At 48.7% G+C, this 19,833-nt stretch overlaps 1 protein-coding gene across 1 annotated transcript; it reads right to left on the bottom strand.

Annotated features, from left to right (window-relative positions):
* Positions 1–938: 938 nt before the first annotated feature.
* On the bottom strand, positions 939–16,098 carry LOC133342191 (potassium channel subfamily K member 13-like). The gene is made up of 3 exons (XM_061551162.1): positions 15,803–16,098; positions 13,509–14,676; positions 939–2,018 (listed from the first exon to the last, which is right to left on the bottom strand). The coding sequence occupies exons 2-3, from the start codon at positions 13,927–13,929 to the stop codon at positions 1,030–1,032; spliced, it is 1,410 nt and encodes a 469-aa protein (XP_061407146.1). The 5' UTR covers positions 13,930–14,676; positions 15,803–16,098; the 3' UTR covers positions 939–1,029.
* Between the last annotated feature and the right edge of the window lie 3,735 nt (positions 16,099–19,833).

The raw sequence follows: 19,833 nt of genomic DNA, 5'->3' as shown, positions 1-19,833 counted from the left end.
AGATTAAGATTTATATATATAAAAATGCAACTCCCTGAATCACATCCCGATCTATGTCTGATTCCGAGCACTAATAAATGAAGCCCACACTCTTAGCTTCCTCCTATCCATAGACAATGGCAGCCCGGCTGTCAAAACACAGATAATAACCCGAGCTCAAAGAAGATTATCCATGAGGCAAGCGTTAATGCAAAGCCTGTTTGTTTTTGTGATATACGATTCTTGTGGAAATTAAATTAAATAAAACAACGGTGGTGGCGGTGATGGGGGGGGGGGTAACATTTACAGCCAGTGGCACTTCGTTTCCTCGAATTGCCTCGGCGATGAGGTCCATCTCGGGGCTTCTGGTGTCGGCTGACAGCACGCACCAGGGAGGAGACATTGACAAGTGGCGACGTGAATGCAACGTGCGGGTGAATAACGCGACCGGTGCTGGACACCCACCAGGACGGCTCTCCTGGGGAAGTGCTTCCGATCATGAAGCCACACGATCACCAGCGCGTTCCGATTCCTCGACGGATCCCAGCTGCACGAGTGGCGAGAATGTTGACTACCTCGCCTGGCGTGCAGGAGGAGGGTGGCGGCTTCGATTCCGACCCTGGGGCCTGTTGTATATTTGGAGTTCACGTCTTCTCTCCGTTGCTCGCGGTGGATTTTTCTCTGGGTTCTCCCCCCTCAGTATTTATAATGAAGATGCGTTTAAGAGTAATTTGGCTGCCATGAATTTCCCCTCGATAAGCCACTTCGTTGAGTTATCATTTCGTGGACAAGTCGCTTCTGAAGAAAGAAAAAGCGTGGTATCACCCAGTGGGCCTTACCTGGCACAAAATTAAAACTCGAGTTATAGTTTATCAGCAACAGGCCAGAAACAACGCGCGGGGGGGGGGGGGGTGTCATTGCCTCTGCAAAATCTCCCCACCACCCCCTCACCCCGGGGCGCACAAAGCCGTCGCTTGCACGCAAAACCAGTGGCCAACCGAGACGCCGCCACCACCGCCACCACCACCCCTTTCTGCCACTCGCGGCGTCTCACCTATCCTCGCTGGTCTCCGCCAGCCGGTTGTTCATGATGGCCAACGCCCCGACGCCCGCTGCGAATCCGTTCTCCCGCCCGAGCGAGTGCGAGTGCACGGGCGAGCAGCGGTGCGCTACGCGGTGGTGGTGCCCGTTCGCCGCCTCCGACAGCTGCTTCTGCATGAGCGCCAGCGACACCTTGTTGGACGCCAGGAAGTCCTTCATGGAGATGAGCTCGCCCGAGAGACGACGCCCGTCCGTGTCGCTGTCGTTGCCCGCGCCGCCGCCGTCGTACCGACGGGGGCCCGGCGCGGCCACGGTCTCTACGCCGCCACCGCCGGCCCCACCGGCGGCGTTGTTGTTGTTGCGGCGTCCCCGCGGCACGCCGGGCATGACTGCGTTGCGCCGCTGGTTGCACGCGCGTAGCCTCGGCCGGCGTCGGCACAGGCGCCTGCAGTCGGCTTTGTGCAGCATCCACGTGAGCGTCTGCTTGATGACGATGGAGAGGACGTTGAAGAGCGAGTAAATGCAGCAGACGCCGGCGAGGATGAAGACGATGTTGCCCACGCGGTACCACGTCTGGTGGTCGTAGAGGTCGCGCTGGCCGGTCACGAGGTCGCCGAAGCCGATGGTGCTGAACGCCACGAAGCAGAAGTAGAGCGAGTCGACGTAGCTCCAGCCCTCGACGGCGGCGAACATCGCCGAAGCGGAGCACGCGATGACCACGGCGGCGATGCCCAGGATCATCATGACGTGGTAGACGGACGGCTTCCAGCCGGCCAGGCACTCGATGGTGTCCGACTGATCGGACGCCTTGCGTCCCGGCTGGATGACGAGCCGATTGATTTGCCGCCGGTGGCAGGAGCGCATGACGCACGCCAGCAGCGTGATGAGCCGCTCCAGGAAGAGGTTGAAGAAGAGGATGCCGGCGGCGCAGCCGAAGAGTCCGTAGAAAATGAGGAAGATCTTGCCGCTCACCGTCGTGGGCGTCGTCATGCCGAAGCCTGTGCCGGGTGGTGGTGGTGGCGGGCGGGGGGTTACAGAACGCGACGTCCGTGGGTTAACGGGGATGGTGGTGATGGTGGCGGCGGTGGTGCACCGCACCAATGCTTTGTCACTCCCAACAACAACAACAACCACCGTCATTCACCACTAAGTGGCGGGGATGTCGCCAAGGCGCTTGTGCCAGGCTAGGTGCACTTTAAGGTCAACGCCACAGCAGTTGCCACCTCCCCCCCCACTCTGCCACAAGCCGAGCAATTAATACTTGGATACTTGCGTAAAAGCAAGGTTGGCTACATATCGTGCGAAATAAGTTTAACGTAAAGCAGGCTGCTTTCTCTCGTGTAGGTCAATCAGTTTCAACGACAATGCATACATTTTCAGAGCATGTTTGTTTGCATGTATTGCCACAAGTACGTGTGGTGACTGTAGACTTGATGCCTTGCAAAAGGTAACTATTTGGTGTTTGAACATTTTCACACCTGTATTATTGCCATCATTTTTATACTGGCAAAAAAAGGTCCCATAGATGCAACAATCCATATCGTAACCCCTGCACACGATTTGAATAATCCTAGTTACATGCTCATGGCGAGTTCTCTTTTTGGCAAAGCAATAATCATAATGGACATTCAATCATCGCAAATAATTCCGTGCAGGACTCACACGGCGTATATTTGAGCTCAGCAACCCTCCCACCAACCCCTCAGGATATTTTTAAGCCCATTGCTATACCCCCCCCCCCCCCCCCGCCTATAAAAGATGCCCCCTTCAAAAAAAAAAGGTCCAGAACAATTTACTGCGTGGCCACCCATTAGTAACCCCCCCCCCCCCCCCCATCAAGCACTTAGGTAAATCCTACACAGGAATTAATCACAGCCTGCTGTTAAACTTCTTGGGGAGCAGTGGCACGGCGATTGGCGCACTGCATTGTGGATGCGGTGACGTGACTTCGAATCCAAACCTTGGGTAACTTTGGTGGCGAGAGACATCTGAAATGGTCATGGGGGACCGGGGGGGGGGGGGGTCTCTTGACCAGCGTGGTGCAGTTTGGTGAAACAATTCCCGTGACTGACGCGGCATTTGGCGACGTCCATCCAGCAGTGGCTTGAGCAAGGACTGTATATTATTTATTTATCAGCAACTGGCCAGATGGCACAGCCATACATTAGATGCCTTGGAAATGGAATGGTGTGAGTCCAAAAAAAACTCTGTGCCTCAATATTCTGGGGTGTGGGCAATTCAGATGCGATTTTTTTTCTTTGAAAAAACTCGGCCTTCCCATAGGAATGTGGAAATAAACACACACTCACTTAAATGAAAATAAAAACACGTTTACTTTCTCACCTTTGATCATGTAGTCTCTGAATTACACGGAACAAAATCATGCATTGGTCTCATGCCACCACTGACAATATCATGACTACATGCCCTCTCCATCGTCATCAGTATTTGTTATTCAGCTGCCACCAGCTGAGTATTTGAAATATAAAAAAGTAGATTTGACTGATTCCAAAGAACACAGGCTGAGCTGAAAGCTTATGGTACTGATTGCATTTTGCTGGTTATATTTACGAATAAAATATGCTATAGAGATTCATAATTGACATGTCACGTTCACAAAGGCACCATAATGACAAATGTAATCTTGCGTTCATAATGGCAGCGTCACAGAAACATCGAGTTAACACATTGGAGGCCGTCCTGGGTTTGAGCCCTGGTACTTGGGTGTCCGACCTTCTCAGTGTGTTTCAAAGTTGTCACGTTGGGTTTATAATAGCGATATCAGAACTGCTCTGCCCACACCATACTCTATTACAGATCAATTTTAGTTTTTTTTTCTTCAAATTTTCCACAATCTTATCCTGATGTGCTATCCGCGTTCTGTCATCAGATGAAGCATTCGTTCGGATGTGTCGTGGTGCAGTTGAACCGCTCCATGGCTACAGAAGCATACTCTACCGAGCTACATCTGAGATCCTTCAAAATGACCTCTGACCCACCGTGCCGCTGAGAGTGATGTTCGTCCCACAACAGTAAAACTCGTATTTTCAATTCTAGGAGTTGGAATTTTACCGCCAATGCTGAACCAAAATATAATGTGATGGGTTTTTTTTTGTGTGCAATCATTTGTGACCTTGCTTAGGTCATCACTCACACTTGTGAAAACCCGATCCTCTGAGCCACTCGGCTCACCTCTCTTTGGGTGTTTTTATTATTATTACTACTAAGAAAACCATGACCAACAGTTATAACAATAACTCATGGGACCGCCTTTATAAAATGTGAAACTTCACGTGAATAAACTGGTATTTTGCCGTGTCGGGTGGTGGAGGGTTACGACACATTTAGAAATAACGCGATCTAAACCCAAAAACGTAGATTATGAATAATATTGGTCGCGAAAGCCTACGTGTTAAACTGGTATTTTGCTGAAGGTCAGCCCTGGGGTGAATCTCCAGGTGAACTAAATGACGCTGTTTAATATGCACAGCAGTCAAGGAATTTAAAGTGCCCAGCCCCCATGGAGCCGAGCCATATCATTACTTATTAAGAAGTATCTGCACCAATTAACATTAACATTTTAAACTAGCCCCCAATTGACTTACACATTTGTTTTGGCATCGTATGTTTTGGTCTCTGCTACCCGATTAGCACCTCCCATTAGCATGGTTGGCTACCAAGGGCGCAAAAGAAGTTCCACGTACGTGCATTACATACCCTTACAATCATAATCTCTTTATCTGCACTTGCCTTCCTGAGGAATCCTCCCAAGTCCCGACATTTTATATCGAGATCCAGTCGCATTTAGCCACCGCTTGAACACAACTGTATAGTTGTTGCCAACGTTGACTATGATCAATCCACTCCTGAATGAAAGACCCCCCCCCCTCCCCACCTACTCAACTCAACTCAACCCCCCCCCCCTACCGTCATGCGGTGATCATGCGTGGTTTCAATCGGTAGGAATTGAATTGGCATGGTGGCCAAGGGCTGCTGATGAAATAGCAGCTAGAGGATACAGCGTGCTCGAGAAAGTGTCACGGCCATGTGGAGGTCGGTGCAACGAGGTCAGTCCGTGCGCAGGATGCGAATTTTGGCATCACGGGCCCAATGGCGGATGGAGACGGTACATGAGGCCTTCATCCAGCAGTGGGTAGATCATGGCTGACGACGACGATGGTGGCGTCCAATTGCACGGTATCCTCACGGTTACGATAATGTGCCCATTCTAGATTTGAAGCTTTCGTGACTGCAAGGATTCATATTCTTAGGTTTTTTCGGTAAAGTCACGTAGGTAAAACATTAAAATTAATAAAAGTAAAATAAAATAAAAATCACGATGTTTCGGAGGCAACACAAGCTTCCGTCTTCAGGTGGAACCGTCACAGCCACGACAGCTGTATCAAGTAAATGAGAGATTGCAGGAGCTACCACTCCGTTTATATAATGGTTGGAGAGGGGGGGGGGGCAAATAAAGCACACTTTTTATTCATATAGTAAGGTGAGTAAAAAGTGTGCTTTACTTGGCCCTTCCCCACCCCCCCTCTCCAACCATTATATAAACGGAGTGGTAGCTCCTGCAATCTCTCATTTACTTGATACAGCTGTCGTGGCTGTGACGGTTCCACCTGAAGACGGAAGCTTGTGTTGCCTCCGAAACGTCGTGATTTTTATGTTATTTTACTTTTATTAATTTTAATGTTTTACCTACGTGACTTTACCGAAAAAAACCTAAGGATAATGTGCCCATTTGTCTGGTGTAAAGCCGTCAAGAATTACAGCAGCTGTACTTTACAAAGAGTTCGCTAATTCTGAAAGGCACTGGATAACACATTATAGGTACCGTATTCAAGATGCGTCAGTGTTGATAACTCATGAGTAAGTGAATTGTGCGTTTAATGTGTCTCTTAGGAAAGCTCGTTTAGACTCTAAGAAACTAGGATAATAAAATACATTCTACCGTCTGATAGGGAATAAAGAAACTTAAAGTAATGAAACTTGATCTGAATTAAAAGTAATTAATCTTAGAAAACACAACGCCATTAAACGATGTCCGTTCGACCACAAAATCTGTCAATATTTTTTCATCATGGTGATTTATTTTTATTTGTGGGGTGCCGCTGTGGCGAGATGTTGACTCCCTTGCCTGTTATGCAGGAGGTCGTGGGTTTAATCCCAACCCTGACGCCAGTATATTAGGAGTTTGCATGTTCTCCCTGTGGTCGCGTGGATTTTTATCTGGGTCCTCCGATTTTTCCCTTCACATGTATAAACATGCGTTTAGAATATTTGGTTGCTATACATTTCCACTCGATAAGCCGCTTTCTTGAGCTATCTTTTGTTGGCCTGATCCAATGGCGGAGCCAGGATTTTCAGGTAGGGGAGGCAACCCCTCCAGCAATGAAAATGATAGGAGTTGTTAGTAAGTAAGGACTTGTCCCTTGCTTCTTATTCGACGCGTGTGCGGCGATGGCACAGCCATCGATCAAGGGTCGAATTCGAACCGCGTTGTGTGATCGGCATCGCGCTCGCTGAAGGTGAATGCCTTCAGGGAAGTCGTGTACTGTATACACAACTGCGCACAATTCTGTGGGTCACTTATAACTGATTATCTTTACTTATTTCCAATTATGGACTCAGACTATTGTTCTATCATCTCATAGAGTCACTGGCACGTAATAATATGCTACACGATGGCAGTGGGGGTCGCAAAATGCCGATTTATTAATAATAAACCCCAAATGATCCGATCGAAATCCCGCCAGTGGCCAAGTCGCTTCCTAAAAGGAGCTTAATAGCTCAATGGGTCTTACCTGGTAAAAGTAGCACAGTGGTATAGTGCACGAGGGGTTGACTCAGTTTCTTCATTTCTATCGGACTGATAAAAAATTAGTAGCACTGTGGGAACATCACTCATCATGGTTTCCCTATAGAAAATAAAACTTGCTCCCACCATAGAAATGTGGAATTTCCACCGCTGCCTTTGGGATGTATATTCAGACAACGAGTGCAGCCCATTGCTGAATTGAGTGGGAAACCACTTTCGACCTTTCAACAAGATTATATTTGTATTATTATTAGCATAGAGAACCAAACGGTAGAAGAGAGTGAGTCAATCCAGTGTCCTGTAAGTGAGTATGGAGGGACGTGTGTAGTGCCATCTGCAAGGCATCCCGAGGCCATCGCTGATTAAGGTCCCCATGTGAGTGGAAGGCCACTCTGCTGATGACGCAGCGCGTGGCGAGAGAGGTGCGCGCGGCAGAGGTCGCAAACAGGTTTTGATTCCTTACCCGTACCCGGCCGCACCAGGGTCGCAAACGGGTACCCGTACCCGGCCGCACCAGGGTCGCAAACGGGTACCCGTACCTGTACCCGGCCGCACCAGGGTCGCAAACGGGTACCCGTACCCGTACCCGGCCGCACCAGGGTCGCAAACGGGTACCCATACCTGGCCGTACCCGTACCCTACCCGTACCCGGCCGGACCCTACCCATACCCGGCCGGGTACGGGTACCGGCCGGGTACGGGTAGCCGGGTATCGGGTAGGATACGGGTATCGGGTTCCTGATTGCGACCTCTGGAATGAAGCCATGTTGCAGGCGCGGGAGGGTTGATTCTAGGAACTTGAATTGTGAGAAGAGACAAGACGTTTGGATATGAGTGACAAACGGTTACTCACCAGTGACTCACGGTCTACCCGTACCCGTACCCGGCCGCACCAAGGTCGCAAACGAGTAGCCGGGTATCGGGTAGGGTACGGGTATCGGGTACCCGGTTGCAACCTCTGGCGTGCGGTGTCTCCGTGAGGCCAGAGAGAGAGAGAAAGAGAGAGCGTCCTACCAACAAAGATGCAATTGTACCCCATCTCCTGAGAGCCGTCGGTTCACATCTTCTGCACAATCCTATCTCACGCGCGCAGACGACGGTCGCCGAGTGACTGACGTAAATTCTAATCGTGTCCTACGAGCGATAGACAGGTTAAACGTGGCACGTTTATTGTTAAAATTATAACGAAGATCATGTCTTTTTTTTACAAAGATGGGGCCTGAAATGTGTCAGCCTGCAGATGTAATGGTTTTACTCAGAAGGCAGAGTTAGTCTGAAGTTTAAACGTTTCTTTAAGTCTCGTTTTGACAACTTAAAACATATTCACTATCATTCGTGATGAAAGTAAATCACCATCTCTATGGGCAGCGATAATGCAAACGCATTCAAGGTGTACAGTACATGGACGCCAGGTTGCCACCTATGGAAACCTGGCGTGCATGATGCCCCCCCCCCTCCAATCCGATCACCCTCCTGCCAACTCAGCCCCACAGCCTACACGCTCTGTTAGGCATGGTGGGGTCGCCCATCAAAGCAAAGCACCACTATCCAGGCTCGACCCTGGTGAAGCTATTGAGGCTCTCACGAGATCGGGTATGATCCGGGTGATTCGTTCCTCGGCAAAAGTCGAAGTGAATTTTCTACTCCTGTTTCTTATGGCGAGGATGTGAGTCTACCCGTAGAACACCACCACTGTTGACTCCTCCCACAAAGTGGTACTCATTTATCGACCCCAGAGGGATGATGGCCTGAGTCAACCCCCAACCAAGAGTTGAACCCCCACCCTTCTGATTGCGAGCCTGCTCGCTCTACCGCTGAGCCTGCCGCCTGACCGATGATGTGTTGACTTATTTAAACACATCAACATATGTATTATTGAGAGATAAAGAAAAATAAAACTGCTTTAAAAAAAGGCACGCCTTAGAAGCATCTCCTGTCACCCAAACAGGCGCTTAAATAAGGGATGCTGAGGTCTGACCCTTGCCGTTTTCCGTTGGTCCATAAATTATTCCTCCCACCCCCCACTGACCCTTTGACCTCGCAGCTCATCATCCCTGAGATTTCGCTCAGACCCGACGTTCATTTACACTGCACAGGCATGCGAAATGTTAACTACCTCGCCTGGTGCCTGCACCAAGCCACACGCGGCTCCTTTGAGAGAGACGAGAGTCGTGAGACTTCTCTGCCAGGCCTCCAGCAAAGCAGCCAGCCTTGGCACGCCGAGACGTCACATGTTCAAGCTGCAGGGCAGCTGTTTGCTCCCAACTTGGCGAATTCGCGGTGGCGAGACGTTATCTGACTCGCCTCGTATACAGGAATGCGTGGGTTCGATCCCGACCCTTATGCCTATTGTATATTTGCAGTTTTGAGTGTCTCTATCTCGGTGGTCGCTTGGACTTTTCTCCGGGTCTTCTCGGATTTTCCCTCCACATTTAAAAACATGTTGTTTAGATTATATGGCTGCTATAAATGTCCACGTGATGATAAGCCACTTTGTTGTTGTTGTTGATCAATCATTTGTGGCCGGGGTCGCTTCTGAGAAAGAACTGCGTATGGCTCAGTGGGCTTTACCTGGTTAAAATAAAAATAGTTCGAGTGAATAGTGAATAGTAATTGAAAGCGCTCGCTGGAGCCACGTGTCAGGCAGTGGACATTGTTGACTGGGCCCCATCGCCAGGGCTAACGGCGCACTGCCCCTGCGCTCGTCGCTCGCGGTGCAACCATTCACTCGCCCACTTCTATACCCTGAACTCCCACCCGGCAATTTGACGAATTGCCAAATTGCTATGGCCACAGAATACTGTACTATATCAATGTCTTTATAAAAAATAATTGTGATGAATGCAACGGTCACTAGTGGCTGCAGGGATCACGTGAACCCATTATTACAACATTTATCCATTTGTAGGCTTTTTGTCATTCTACTCCTTGCGCAGGTCACGAAGGTCATTTGGCCAGACTGCAGTGCACGTTTGGTGAAGGTGGGACGCATTGAAGCGAGACCATAGGAGGTACAGTACAGCAAATTAATGTTTCTGCACTGCCCTCTGCTGTCCACCACGTAGCAACGAAGTCTATAACACCTTAAATTTCGATTTAAAGCTTTCGTGACTGCAGGGATTCATCTTCTTGGTTCTTTCGGTAAAGTCACGTAGAAGGGAAGTAATAAAATAATAAAAATAAAACATAATATTATATTATTTTATTATAATATTATTTTATTATGTTTTCTTTTTATTATTTTATTACTTCCCTTCTACGTGACTTTACCGAAAGAACCAAGAAGATGAATCTATAACACCTGCCATGCACAGTGGTCACCCATGCAAAGCGCTATCCAGATTGAACCCTGCTTCGCTTTCGAGATGAGATGCGATCGGGTGCACTTTGGGTAATTTGGTCACGGGCAAAACACAACGGAAAATATTTTTCATGCAAGGCAATTCGATGCATGTGTCGTGAGCTTTTATTAATCGATGTGAATCCATCAATCGATTGATAAATACACCTTGTAACCATGACCACATTTTAGTTTTGGAATTGTATTTTCTGTATGAAGAACAGTAGATCAATAGCTGTGATGAAGGTACTATCATTGGTTGGCAAGTATGCGATGCCACAGCAAAAGCCCTTTGTGCTTGATCAAAGTGGGAAGCCTTGTAATCCGCTGTTGATTAAAACTACGATGCAATCCATACTTTTTTTTGATTTAAAGCTTTCGTGACTGCAGGGATTCATCTTCTTGGTTCTTTCGGTAAAGTCACGTAGAAGGGAAATAATAAAATAATAAAAATAAAACAATTAAATAATTTTCACGACGTTTCGGCCACAACGCAAGCAGCCGTCCTCAGGTGAAGAACAGGTCTGTCATTCAGACGCTGTCTTTTCGACAGACCTGTTCTTCACTTGAGGACGGCTGCTTGCGTTGTGGCCGAAACGTCGTGAGAATTATTTTATTATGTTTTATTTTATTATTTTATTATTTCCCTTCTACGTGACTTTACCGAAAGAACCAAGATGAGCAATCCATACTCTTTGGTTCTTTCGGTAAAGTCACGTAGGTAGAAATTAAACAAAATAAATCACGACGTTTCGGACGCAACACAAGCGCCCGTCATCAGGTGAAAATCGCGTGAGCCGCGATGCCAGCTGCCAAACTTATAATCAAGATATGATGCAATCGTTAATTTGCTCCGCATGATTTCGTGCTTTGAATTCCCCCGGTGGTGTTGTCTGGATTGGGCACTCTGCTTTAAAAAAAAAAAGTTCGGCTGCTACTGAATTACAGCACAGAGAAATTGTAACACAATCATGCTCATTGTGCAGGCTAAGGTCGACTTGTTCTTTAGAATGTAGGTTTTGATTATGGATGTACTTATGTATATATAAAGACCACGATAACCAAATCTCCCGGAATGTGCACAAACTCTTCAGAGCCCATGTGACAACCCGGATTTGATTGGCTCTGTCGGTTGATCGTGGGTTATAGTAAACATATGCCACTATACCTGGACTATCTAACCCAAATTAAACGAATTATGCATTGTCGGAGCAGGGTTGAGCCTGGATAGTACTGAGACAGGCACCTGTACATAAAACAGGTGTAATAGGCTCTGTGGCTACGTTGTGGGCAACAGATGGCAGTACTGTACAGTACTCTCGTACTCCCACGTCTATGCTCCCCCCCACCTTCACGCCCCCCCCCCAACCTTCACCAATCCACACTGATCGGCGTGATGAAGATGGGCAAAAATGAAATTGTCAAATGATTCGCATGGTGTGAAAAGGCCCTCATCCATTCGCGGATTGATGAAGGGCTGCCCATGTCCATGAAAAACACCAACAACCTCGCACACCGATGCAGAACAAATTGCATTGGAAATTTTTTAAAATGTGTTGCGCTGCCCATACTGGGAGACAACGGAAGACATTCTCATTCAAGGTTTGTCCTGCCACGAAGCCAGACGTTCATATTCGCACCTCATAGGTTTCAGTGTCGCTGTCGTTTCAACTCACAGACACCGTAAACGTCAACACCAATAGATCCTCATTGTGCAGTCGCCCCTCCGTCGGTTCGCAGAGAGAGCTCTGTCGGGCCAAATGCTGGTAGTGCGTTCGGTAAAGCACAGATGATGTGATAGTTAAAGTGTGATAATGTAAACTGCAAATGGCAAAGAAACGGTTTGGTTTGGTTTCGATTGTCCGGAATCTTATCTTGACAAATGTTAATTTCCGTCATGTTTGTGTGTGCGTGAAAATGCACTGATTGCCTCCACTGCCATTAATGGAGGAGAATCACCAAAACAATATGTTTTGGCTGTTCCACAAATTGGTAAGTAATCTAGTTGTTATGACTGGCTGTGAAATTCCAGCGATTTCCATTTTTTTAACGAGAAAAAAAAACATTCAACGGCTATAATTTTGCCCGATTCCATGAATGACAATTTGTTTTATTCTTGTGGGAGGAAACCAGAATACAGAAATAAATAAATACACACTCAAGGGGTAACACTCAGCAGTGCCATCTCCTGGCCCACCCAGGCAGGCCCAAACAACCAAGCTGTTGTATCTCCCCGAGAGCTGATGGCGAGACGAGGTGCACCATCGACTTGTGGTTTGCTTATAATTCGGCAGCTCTTTTCCTCAGGGGTTAAAGCTCATTGCTCCGCCCTGGGGAACATACGTGAAGGCGCTCTCCCAGAAGGAAAACAAATACCTGTTGACCTGTCTAATGCACAAGCAATTGTTTGGCCAAAGCAAAAATCTGCACAATGCTGAAGGCACCCTACAGTTTAAATTGCGTGGGTGTATATGTGTTCTTTTTAAAAGCTACAAAGCCAGCAAAATTTGGCTCTGTTCCTTGTGAGGGGCACGTAGATTTTAATAGGTATCTGCTGTGAACTAACTTTGATTTTCATTGGCCTGAAATAAAATATGAACCTACTGCTGTGTGTAGTCACTGACAATGCGGTGACACAGCGTGTCTCACAACAAGCTACAAGAACACCGTCTCTTACAAGCTTGTACCCTGTTGCTCTGATGATGACGAAGCTGTGACATGTTATTATAGACCTTGATTTAGCTTCTGCTGTGATGCTACTGCTGATGATGCTGCTGCTATTGATCAGAGCTGTCTCAAAACGAAGTATGGCTTTACACACATGCTCGGCGGAAGAGGACTTCTCGTGAAAAAGACAGGCATGGAGGGAATACACTGGAGGGACAGAGAGACAGAAATAGAGACGGACGCATAGAGAGACATGGGAGGGACAAAGAATAGAGAAAATAGTCGGAATGTTGGGCTTCATATAGAAACAAGGCCCCTGCGTATGCACCCATATCGCCCTTGTGTAGAGATGACACTGCTGCTGTCGCTGCCGCTAATGTTGTTGCCAGTGATGATACAGCTGATGATAATGATGGTGATGCTACTGCTGCGGTTACTGATAATAATTATTAACCATCTGCGGCTGATGACGATTACGACTAAGTATTCTGCTGCCACTTCTGATCCTGTTCCTGCCACAGACTATCGCAATGCCGCAGCAGCAGCGGCAGCAGCATGCCGTTCGTTACGCCACTGCCACTGCTTCTGCCCGCTAGCTGTCGGTTTTTAATCAACGATGCCACTGACACCGCTGTTAGCCGTGCGCCGAACTCACCGATCGTTGAGACCACCGTGCCCACGAAGTAAAAAGCCCCCGTGAAGTCCCAGCGGGGGCGCAGCGGTGCCGCCCGCACGCCGGCCGTGGCGCCCAGCTCAAAGTCCCGGAGAAGCGCGTCGAGATCGGCGCGGGGCACTCCGAAGTGACGAGTGAAGTTTTCCAGGCGGTGCAGCCAGCGCTCCTGCGCCACCAGCTCGGAGGGTCGCTCCAGGGCGGAGAAGACGGCCGCTCCGCACAGCAGGTAGCAGAGGATGAGCGCGGCGAGCAGCGCGAAGCGCGCGGTGTCTTCGCCTCCCAGGGACACTCGAGCCATGGTCGTGGGGCTCCTGCTGCTGCTGCTGTTGCTGCTGCAGCTGTAAACGTTGTAAATGCTGCTGCTGTTGACGAATCTTCCGCGGGGATGCGGGCTCTGGCACATTGAGCGAGCCGCCCCGCGGCCTGCGCTCCCTCACAGAGGTGCAGCCCCGTACCACAGTGAGCACTCGCCGCGTCGCGACGACGGCGCAGGTTTGACTCGGGGGGGGTGGGGGGTAGGCAGGTGTGGGTGCTAGTGGAGAAGGGGATTGGGAAGTGAATGCTGCGACGTCTTTGTTAACGCACCAAGCCCCCACGGACGACGCATGCTACTGTAACGTTCGCCCACATGGGCTATTAGAATACCATTTTTTCGAACCGCAATATGCAGAGATAACTATTTCTACACGCATGGAGTTGTCAACAATGTGTTCGCTAGTTTTTCATGTCTTTCTCGGTCAAGACTTCTATCCGATTATAATTTCTTGACCAGGATTGTAATGTCGCCACCATAACACTGCTGATATGTTGAACCAGCCTACTGTTGTGCTGTATTATCATCCTATAGCATGCTCCAAATAGGAAACCCGTATTGTAGATAGTGCTCAGCGCATCAATGCCACTGGTGCAGCAGTTCACGTCCCTGTTCCTTGGCGCTGAAGTCCATGTGGCTGTCTTTCGTGCTGAAGTCTGTGTCGCTATCCTTGGTGCTGAAGTCCGTGTCGCTATCCTTGGTGCTGAAGTCCGTGTCGCTGGCCTTGGCACTGAAATCCGTGTCGCTTTCCTTGGCGCTGAAGGAGTCGACTTCTCAGTGAGCGCCGTTGTGCAGTGGGCGTCCATGTGCGATCACATTCCTCATAATCACTGTGCCCTGTGTGAGCGCACAGCACAGCCGGTTGAGGAATGTGTGCATGTATGTATGTATGTGTGATAAGTGTGTGTTGTTTTGTAACCTCTCTAACGAGCATCCTTCACAACCCTCCTCCTCTCCTCATAGACCCAAGCTCGTTATTCTATCTGTTGTGTGCATATAGATAGGCTCGTTATAGCATGCTTCATTTTTTCTACGAATTTGTTTGACTTTTTATTTCTAAACATTGCTTTTGCATGTTGTTATAGGACGAATTCCGTGTTGTTTTTTCGGCGTACATTTACAACTGTTGTTTATTGCCGTATTTACGCTACTCACACCACTGATATGGTTTTTTATTGCTTCCCACGTTTCAATTGGAAAATACACAGCTGCTCTCTTAATTGGTTAATTGCCGAATTGAATTTGTTTAAAAGCACATTTTATAAATGAATATGTACTGTATACGTTACTCCATATACAGTCTATTTGATTTCAGATTGACATTATTGTACTTTTAAACCAATTGCTTGGCTGCATTATTATTATTATACACTCGCCTAAACCCTGCTTCTTGTGAAAGGCAATGCTATATAATCCATATAGGTTATAATTTAATCATGGTATATGATTAGTTAATATATGTATTACTAAAACAGGCAAGAGCTCATTGAAACTGAATGTATTTCCCCCCTTCTGAGGCTTGGCTACAAACGACCAAACCTATATCGGTTTACTTCAATAGAGACATCCATACAGCATTGGTGGATGCGTTTTTAAGACATCGTTCACAACGGGCTGCCACGCACACCAACTCTCCCAGGCTCCATCCACACTGCTGTGTGTAGTTGAGCTCCGTAATGCTGCGCTAAGGCTGGCGGTGGGCGGATACGTCGTGTAAAAAGCACCTATCAATGTTACAGCACCACGCCACTAAATCTAGAATACATATTTACAATAGTACATACTATATATATCCCGCAGCTCCGATTAGTACGGGTAGCTACGTACGTTGCAAAATAAGTTTAACATACACGTGATATCCCGTACACATATGTGCACACGGCATATCGTAAATAAGGGAGTGCATTATGACCAGAACCTTAATGAATGTGAATCACGAATTTAATGCGGCAGTCTTACTCACCTCCACGATCAGAACACGCGTGATCACGGTGCACGCTTCACGCGTTGTGCCGCTTGCCTTCTCGATCCCTCCTCTTTCTCTCTCTCTTTCCCACCTATCGCTCCTCTCCCCCTTTTGTGTGAAGTTTTTTTTTTGGGGGGGGGGGGGGGAAACAAAGCCGAACCAATAACGAGAACCAGCGTCGCCTCAGATCCCGACATGGAGCTCCTTCGTGGTCAATCAAGCTCCAGTCTGGCGCACCACCGAACGCGTTTCAGCAAAGGCGCACGCTGACCAAAGCCACATCATCATTATCCTCATTCTCCTACACACCGCCGCATATGGTAGCGCTCCCCAACCCCGCACGGTGATCAACAGCCGCACGCCGCCCTCTCTACCCCTGCTGCTTGCTACCCCTTTCCATCTCCCCGCCCCTCTTCCCCACAGCCCGAGGGAATCCCCCCACCCCCACCCCACCCCACCCCCATCTCGCTCCCCCCACTCCCCATGCCCTAGCCCCAGCCTCCACCTTAAATGAAAGACGTCTCCGACAAATGACACCCGCATTAAAATAGAACACGGATCGGTTGCGCATATTAACGCCTTGAATTAATCGAATCCTGTCGGAGCACTGGGCCCGCGCTGGTAAAACGCTGGGTTCGAATCCGGGATGTGCGGTCGTCTTATAATGAGTAAATAGGGTTCTGTGGTGCAGCGACTTCACAGTATCTGTTGAATCACCAACCGCCCCTCCACCACCCCGTTGTTTTTATTTATTAATGTATTATCTTCATGCCGAATATCCTATCTCACGATTGCCATGCAGCAAACACCTCTTATGGGCCGGGAAATGCGAGGTGCGCCGCCTATTGTGGATAAGAAGCGAGGGAGAAAACGCGACTCGCGAATATTTATTTAGATGACGATATCCTCCTCACAGATCGTGTTCGCACCCCGTAGCACGGAGTGAGATCGTCCTTGCCCTTCTAACATCTGGTAATTCACTCGCGTTGGCTCGAGCTCAGCTGACGGCTGCTGATGAGATCCTGCGTGTCGAAACCAGTGGACAGTTTTTTTTTGCTTGTCTTGAATACATGCTGCTAAAAAAATATTTCGCTTCCAGACGGCCGCGCCGCTGATGAGATGTGCAATAAATACTTGTGTTTATTGCTGCTGCTGCTGTTGTTTTCTCGTGCAGAGACGGGTTTGTGCAGGAGGCGTGTTGTCTGCGTACGTTTTGTGTTATAACAGGAGGTGGTGGGGTGCTCGCTGAGAGGATTTCAAGCGGCGCACGGCTTCGTGTCATGCGTGATGTGATGCCGGCGGGTAGCACGGTGGGGCAGGAGAAAATAAATAGATCAACAAACACAATAACCTCCCCCCCACCCCCCCCCCCCCAGCGTCGAACCTGTCCGATGTGTTTGTTGTTCGGCGTGATGCCCCCGACGTTTCGCTTCGCGTTCTGCTGGGGGAGCTTCTTTAGAAGTGGAGCGAAACGTCGGACAAGATATTCCGTACGACACACCGGCAACTAACATCGCAGGAGCTGTACAGCGCAATTGCGAGACCCTACGCAGAAGGACGACCATTGTTATCAACTGTAACAATACCCGTGGTGCTACCTATTGTGTTATTTCGTCTCCCACAGACACACGAAACAATGTCACCCCCGTGCGTCTCTAGCACTTGGGGATGAGAGGGACAGACGAAGCCCGGGCGCTGTTTGTAAAACAGCTCGAAATTATATGGCAGTGCAATCAATGGGGACAAGGCGCACTCATTAACATATATTATTCAAAAGCGTCCCCGTGGCTCGGTCAAAGGTGCCTTCGGGATGAATGCATTACGGGCCGCGTCACAGGAGCGGTGTGTGTGTGTGTGTAAGAGAGTGGTGTGTGTGTGTCTAAGGGAGCAGTGTGTGTGTGTGTGTCTAAGGGGGCGGTGTGTGTGTGTGTGTCTAAGGGAGTGGTGTGTGTGTGTCTAAGGGGGAGGTGTGTGTGTGTGTCTCAGGGAGCGGTGTGTGTGTGTGTGTCTAAGGTAGCGGTGTGTGTTTGTGTGTCTAAGGTAGCGATGTGTGTGTGTATCTAAGTGAGCGGTGTGTGTGTCTAAGAGAGCGGTGTGTGTGTGTGTGTGTCTAAGAGAGCGGTGTGTGTGTGTGTGTCTAAGGGGGCGGTGTGTGTGTGTTTAAGGGGGCGGTATGTGTGTGTCTAAGGTAGCGGAGTGTGTGTGTGTCTAAGGGTGTGCGTGTCTAAGATAGTGGTGTGTGTGTGTGTCTAAGGGTGTGTGTGTGTCTAAGGGAGCGGTGTGTGTCTAAGGTAGCGGAGTGTGTGTGTGTGTGTCTAAGGTAGCAGTTTGTGTGTTTGTCTAAGAGAGCGGTGTGTGTCTAAGGGAGCGGTGTGTGTGTGTGTCTAAGGGAGCGGTGTTTGTGTGCGGTGTTTAAGGCAGTTGTTTAGCTGTCGGCGCGTTTAAGTTAATCGTGTATTTTTCACCGCGTTGATCTCTAGAGCAGAGTTAGTGTCCACCTTTGGCTCAGCGTGGTTCTCTACACACATTGACACGTGTCGGCATTGGCATCTGAAGCGTCCATACAGATAGGAAACCGCGGTGGCTAGCAGATGTTAACTACCTCGCCTGGTATACAGGAGGTCATGGTTTCGATCCCGATCCTAACGTCTTCTGTATATTTGAAATTTGCGTGTCTCTCATCATCATCATCACGGTGGCTAGAAAATGTTAACTACCTCGCCTGGATACAGGAGGTCGTGGGTTCGATCCCGACCCCGACACCTGCTGTGTACTTAGAGTTTGAGGGTCTCTCTCATCATTATCACGGTGGCTAGGAGATGTTAACTACCTCGCCTGGTATACAAGAGGCCCTAGTTTCGACCCCGATCCTGACGTCTGTTGTATATTTGGAGTTTGAATGTTTTCTCTCCCCGAGGTCGCGTAGTTTATTTCGCCGGATCCTCCGGGTTAAAATCAAACATTCATAAAAATCTAACATTCATTTAAGGTTATTTGGCTTCTATACATGTTCACATGATAAGCCACTTCTTTGAGATATAATTTGTGGCCAGGTCGCTTCTGAAAAATAGTTGGAAAGCTCAATTGGCCTTAGATGGTAAAATAAAATAATTAAGTTTTTGTTTAGTCGCAACATCATATACAAAGACAAAGATCCCCCATGATGCCTTAAGACTGTTGGGGCAAGTGTTGTTAGTGAGCACCTTTAAAGGCCGGCGCGGCACACGAGGGGGTGAGTGGCCAACACCACGTCCGGCAGCCTTTGTCTCCCCAGTGGCGATGTCTACACACCGCACCAGGTACTCATTTGAGGCCGATTCGACCTAAGGGGAGGCCCAGGACCGGTTCAGATAATCGTCACTGATGTATTGACGCTAACCGTTACACGACCGCTCCCTGCACACTCACACGTGTACGTCCGTTCGTCTGTTCGTGAAACACAATTAAACCAAGACATTATCGTACGGACAATGGCACCACATTTTGCCATGGCTTACTTTCTCTCTGCTAAATCCAGCAGCTGTTTAAACAAAACACAAAAACCTGACACCTGGCCCCCTAGGTCGGCTCTCACAGTGTCGGACCCTCTGGCTTTGTTTATGCAATTGACACATCTGTCAAGGACCCCTCTGACAGTCTCATTACCAGCATCCGGATTCAGATCTTCCTTATGGTGCCGACATCTGAATTACTCCTCCAATGCAGGTCCACAAACCTTGTCGATGCTTATCCTATTCTACACAAGCCCTTGCGGTTCATGCCACCGAATCATCGCTCATACGGAATAAGTCGCTTCATCCAAGTAGTTTGCGAAACAAGCTGAATTGTGCTTAGCGCCTGAGGTCTGATGTGATATCGTGCAGGCGCTAATGCGGCGTGTAGGCGCGTTTGTTTTGGCTGTCCCCTTATGTTCCGTGTTGTCGCCTTCTGTTAGCATAGTGAGCGAGGAAGGGCAGTGCTGGTTTGGCGGGGGCTGTGATGGAGGCGAGAGGGAGGGAGGAGGGTTGAAAGGACGCGAAGTTTCTGGT

Source organism: Lethenteron reissneri, chromosome 14, assembly GCF_015708825.2.
Source record: "Lethenteron reissneri isolate LAM-NWPU_2019-01 chromosome 14, ASM1570882v1, whole genome shotgun sequence".
Taxonomy (NCBI): domain Eukaryota; kingdom Metazoa; phylum Chordata; class Hyperoartia; order Petromyzontiformes; family Petromyzontidae; genus Lethenteron; species Lethenteron reissneri.
This window is presented reverse-complemented; position numbering and strand designations above follow the sequence as displayed.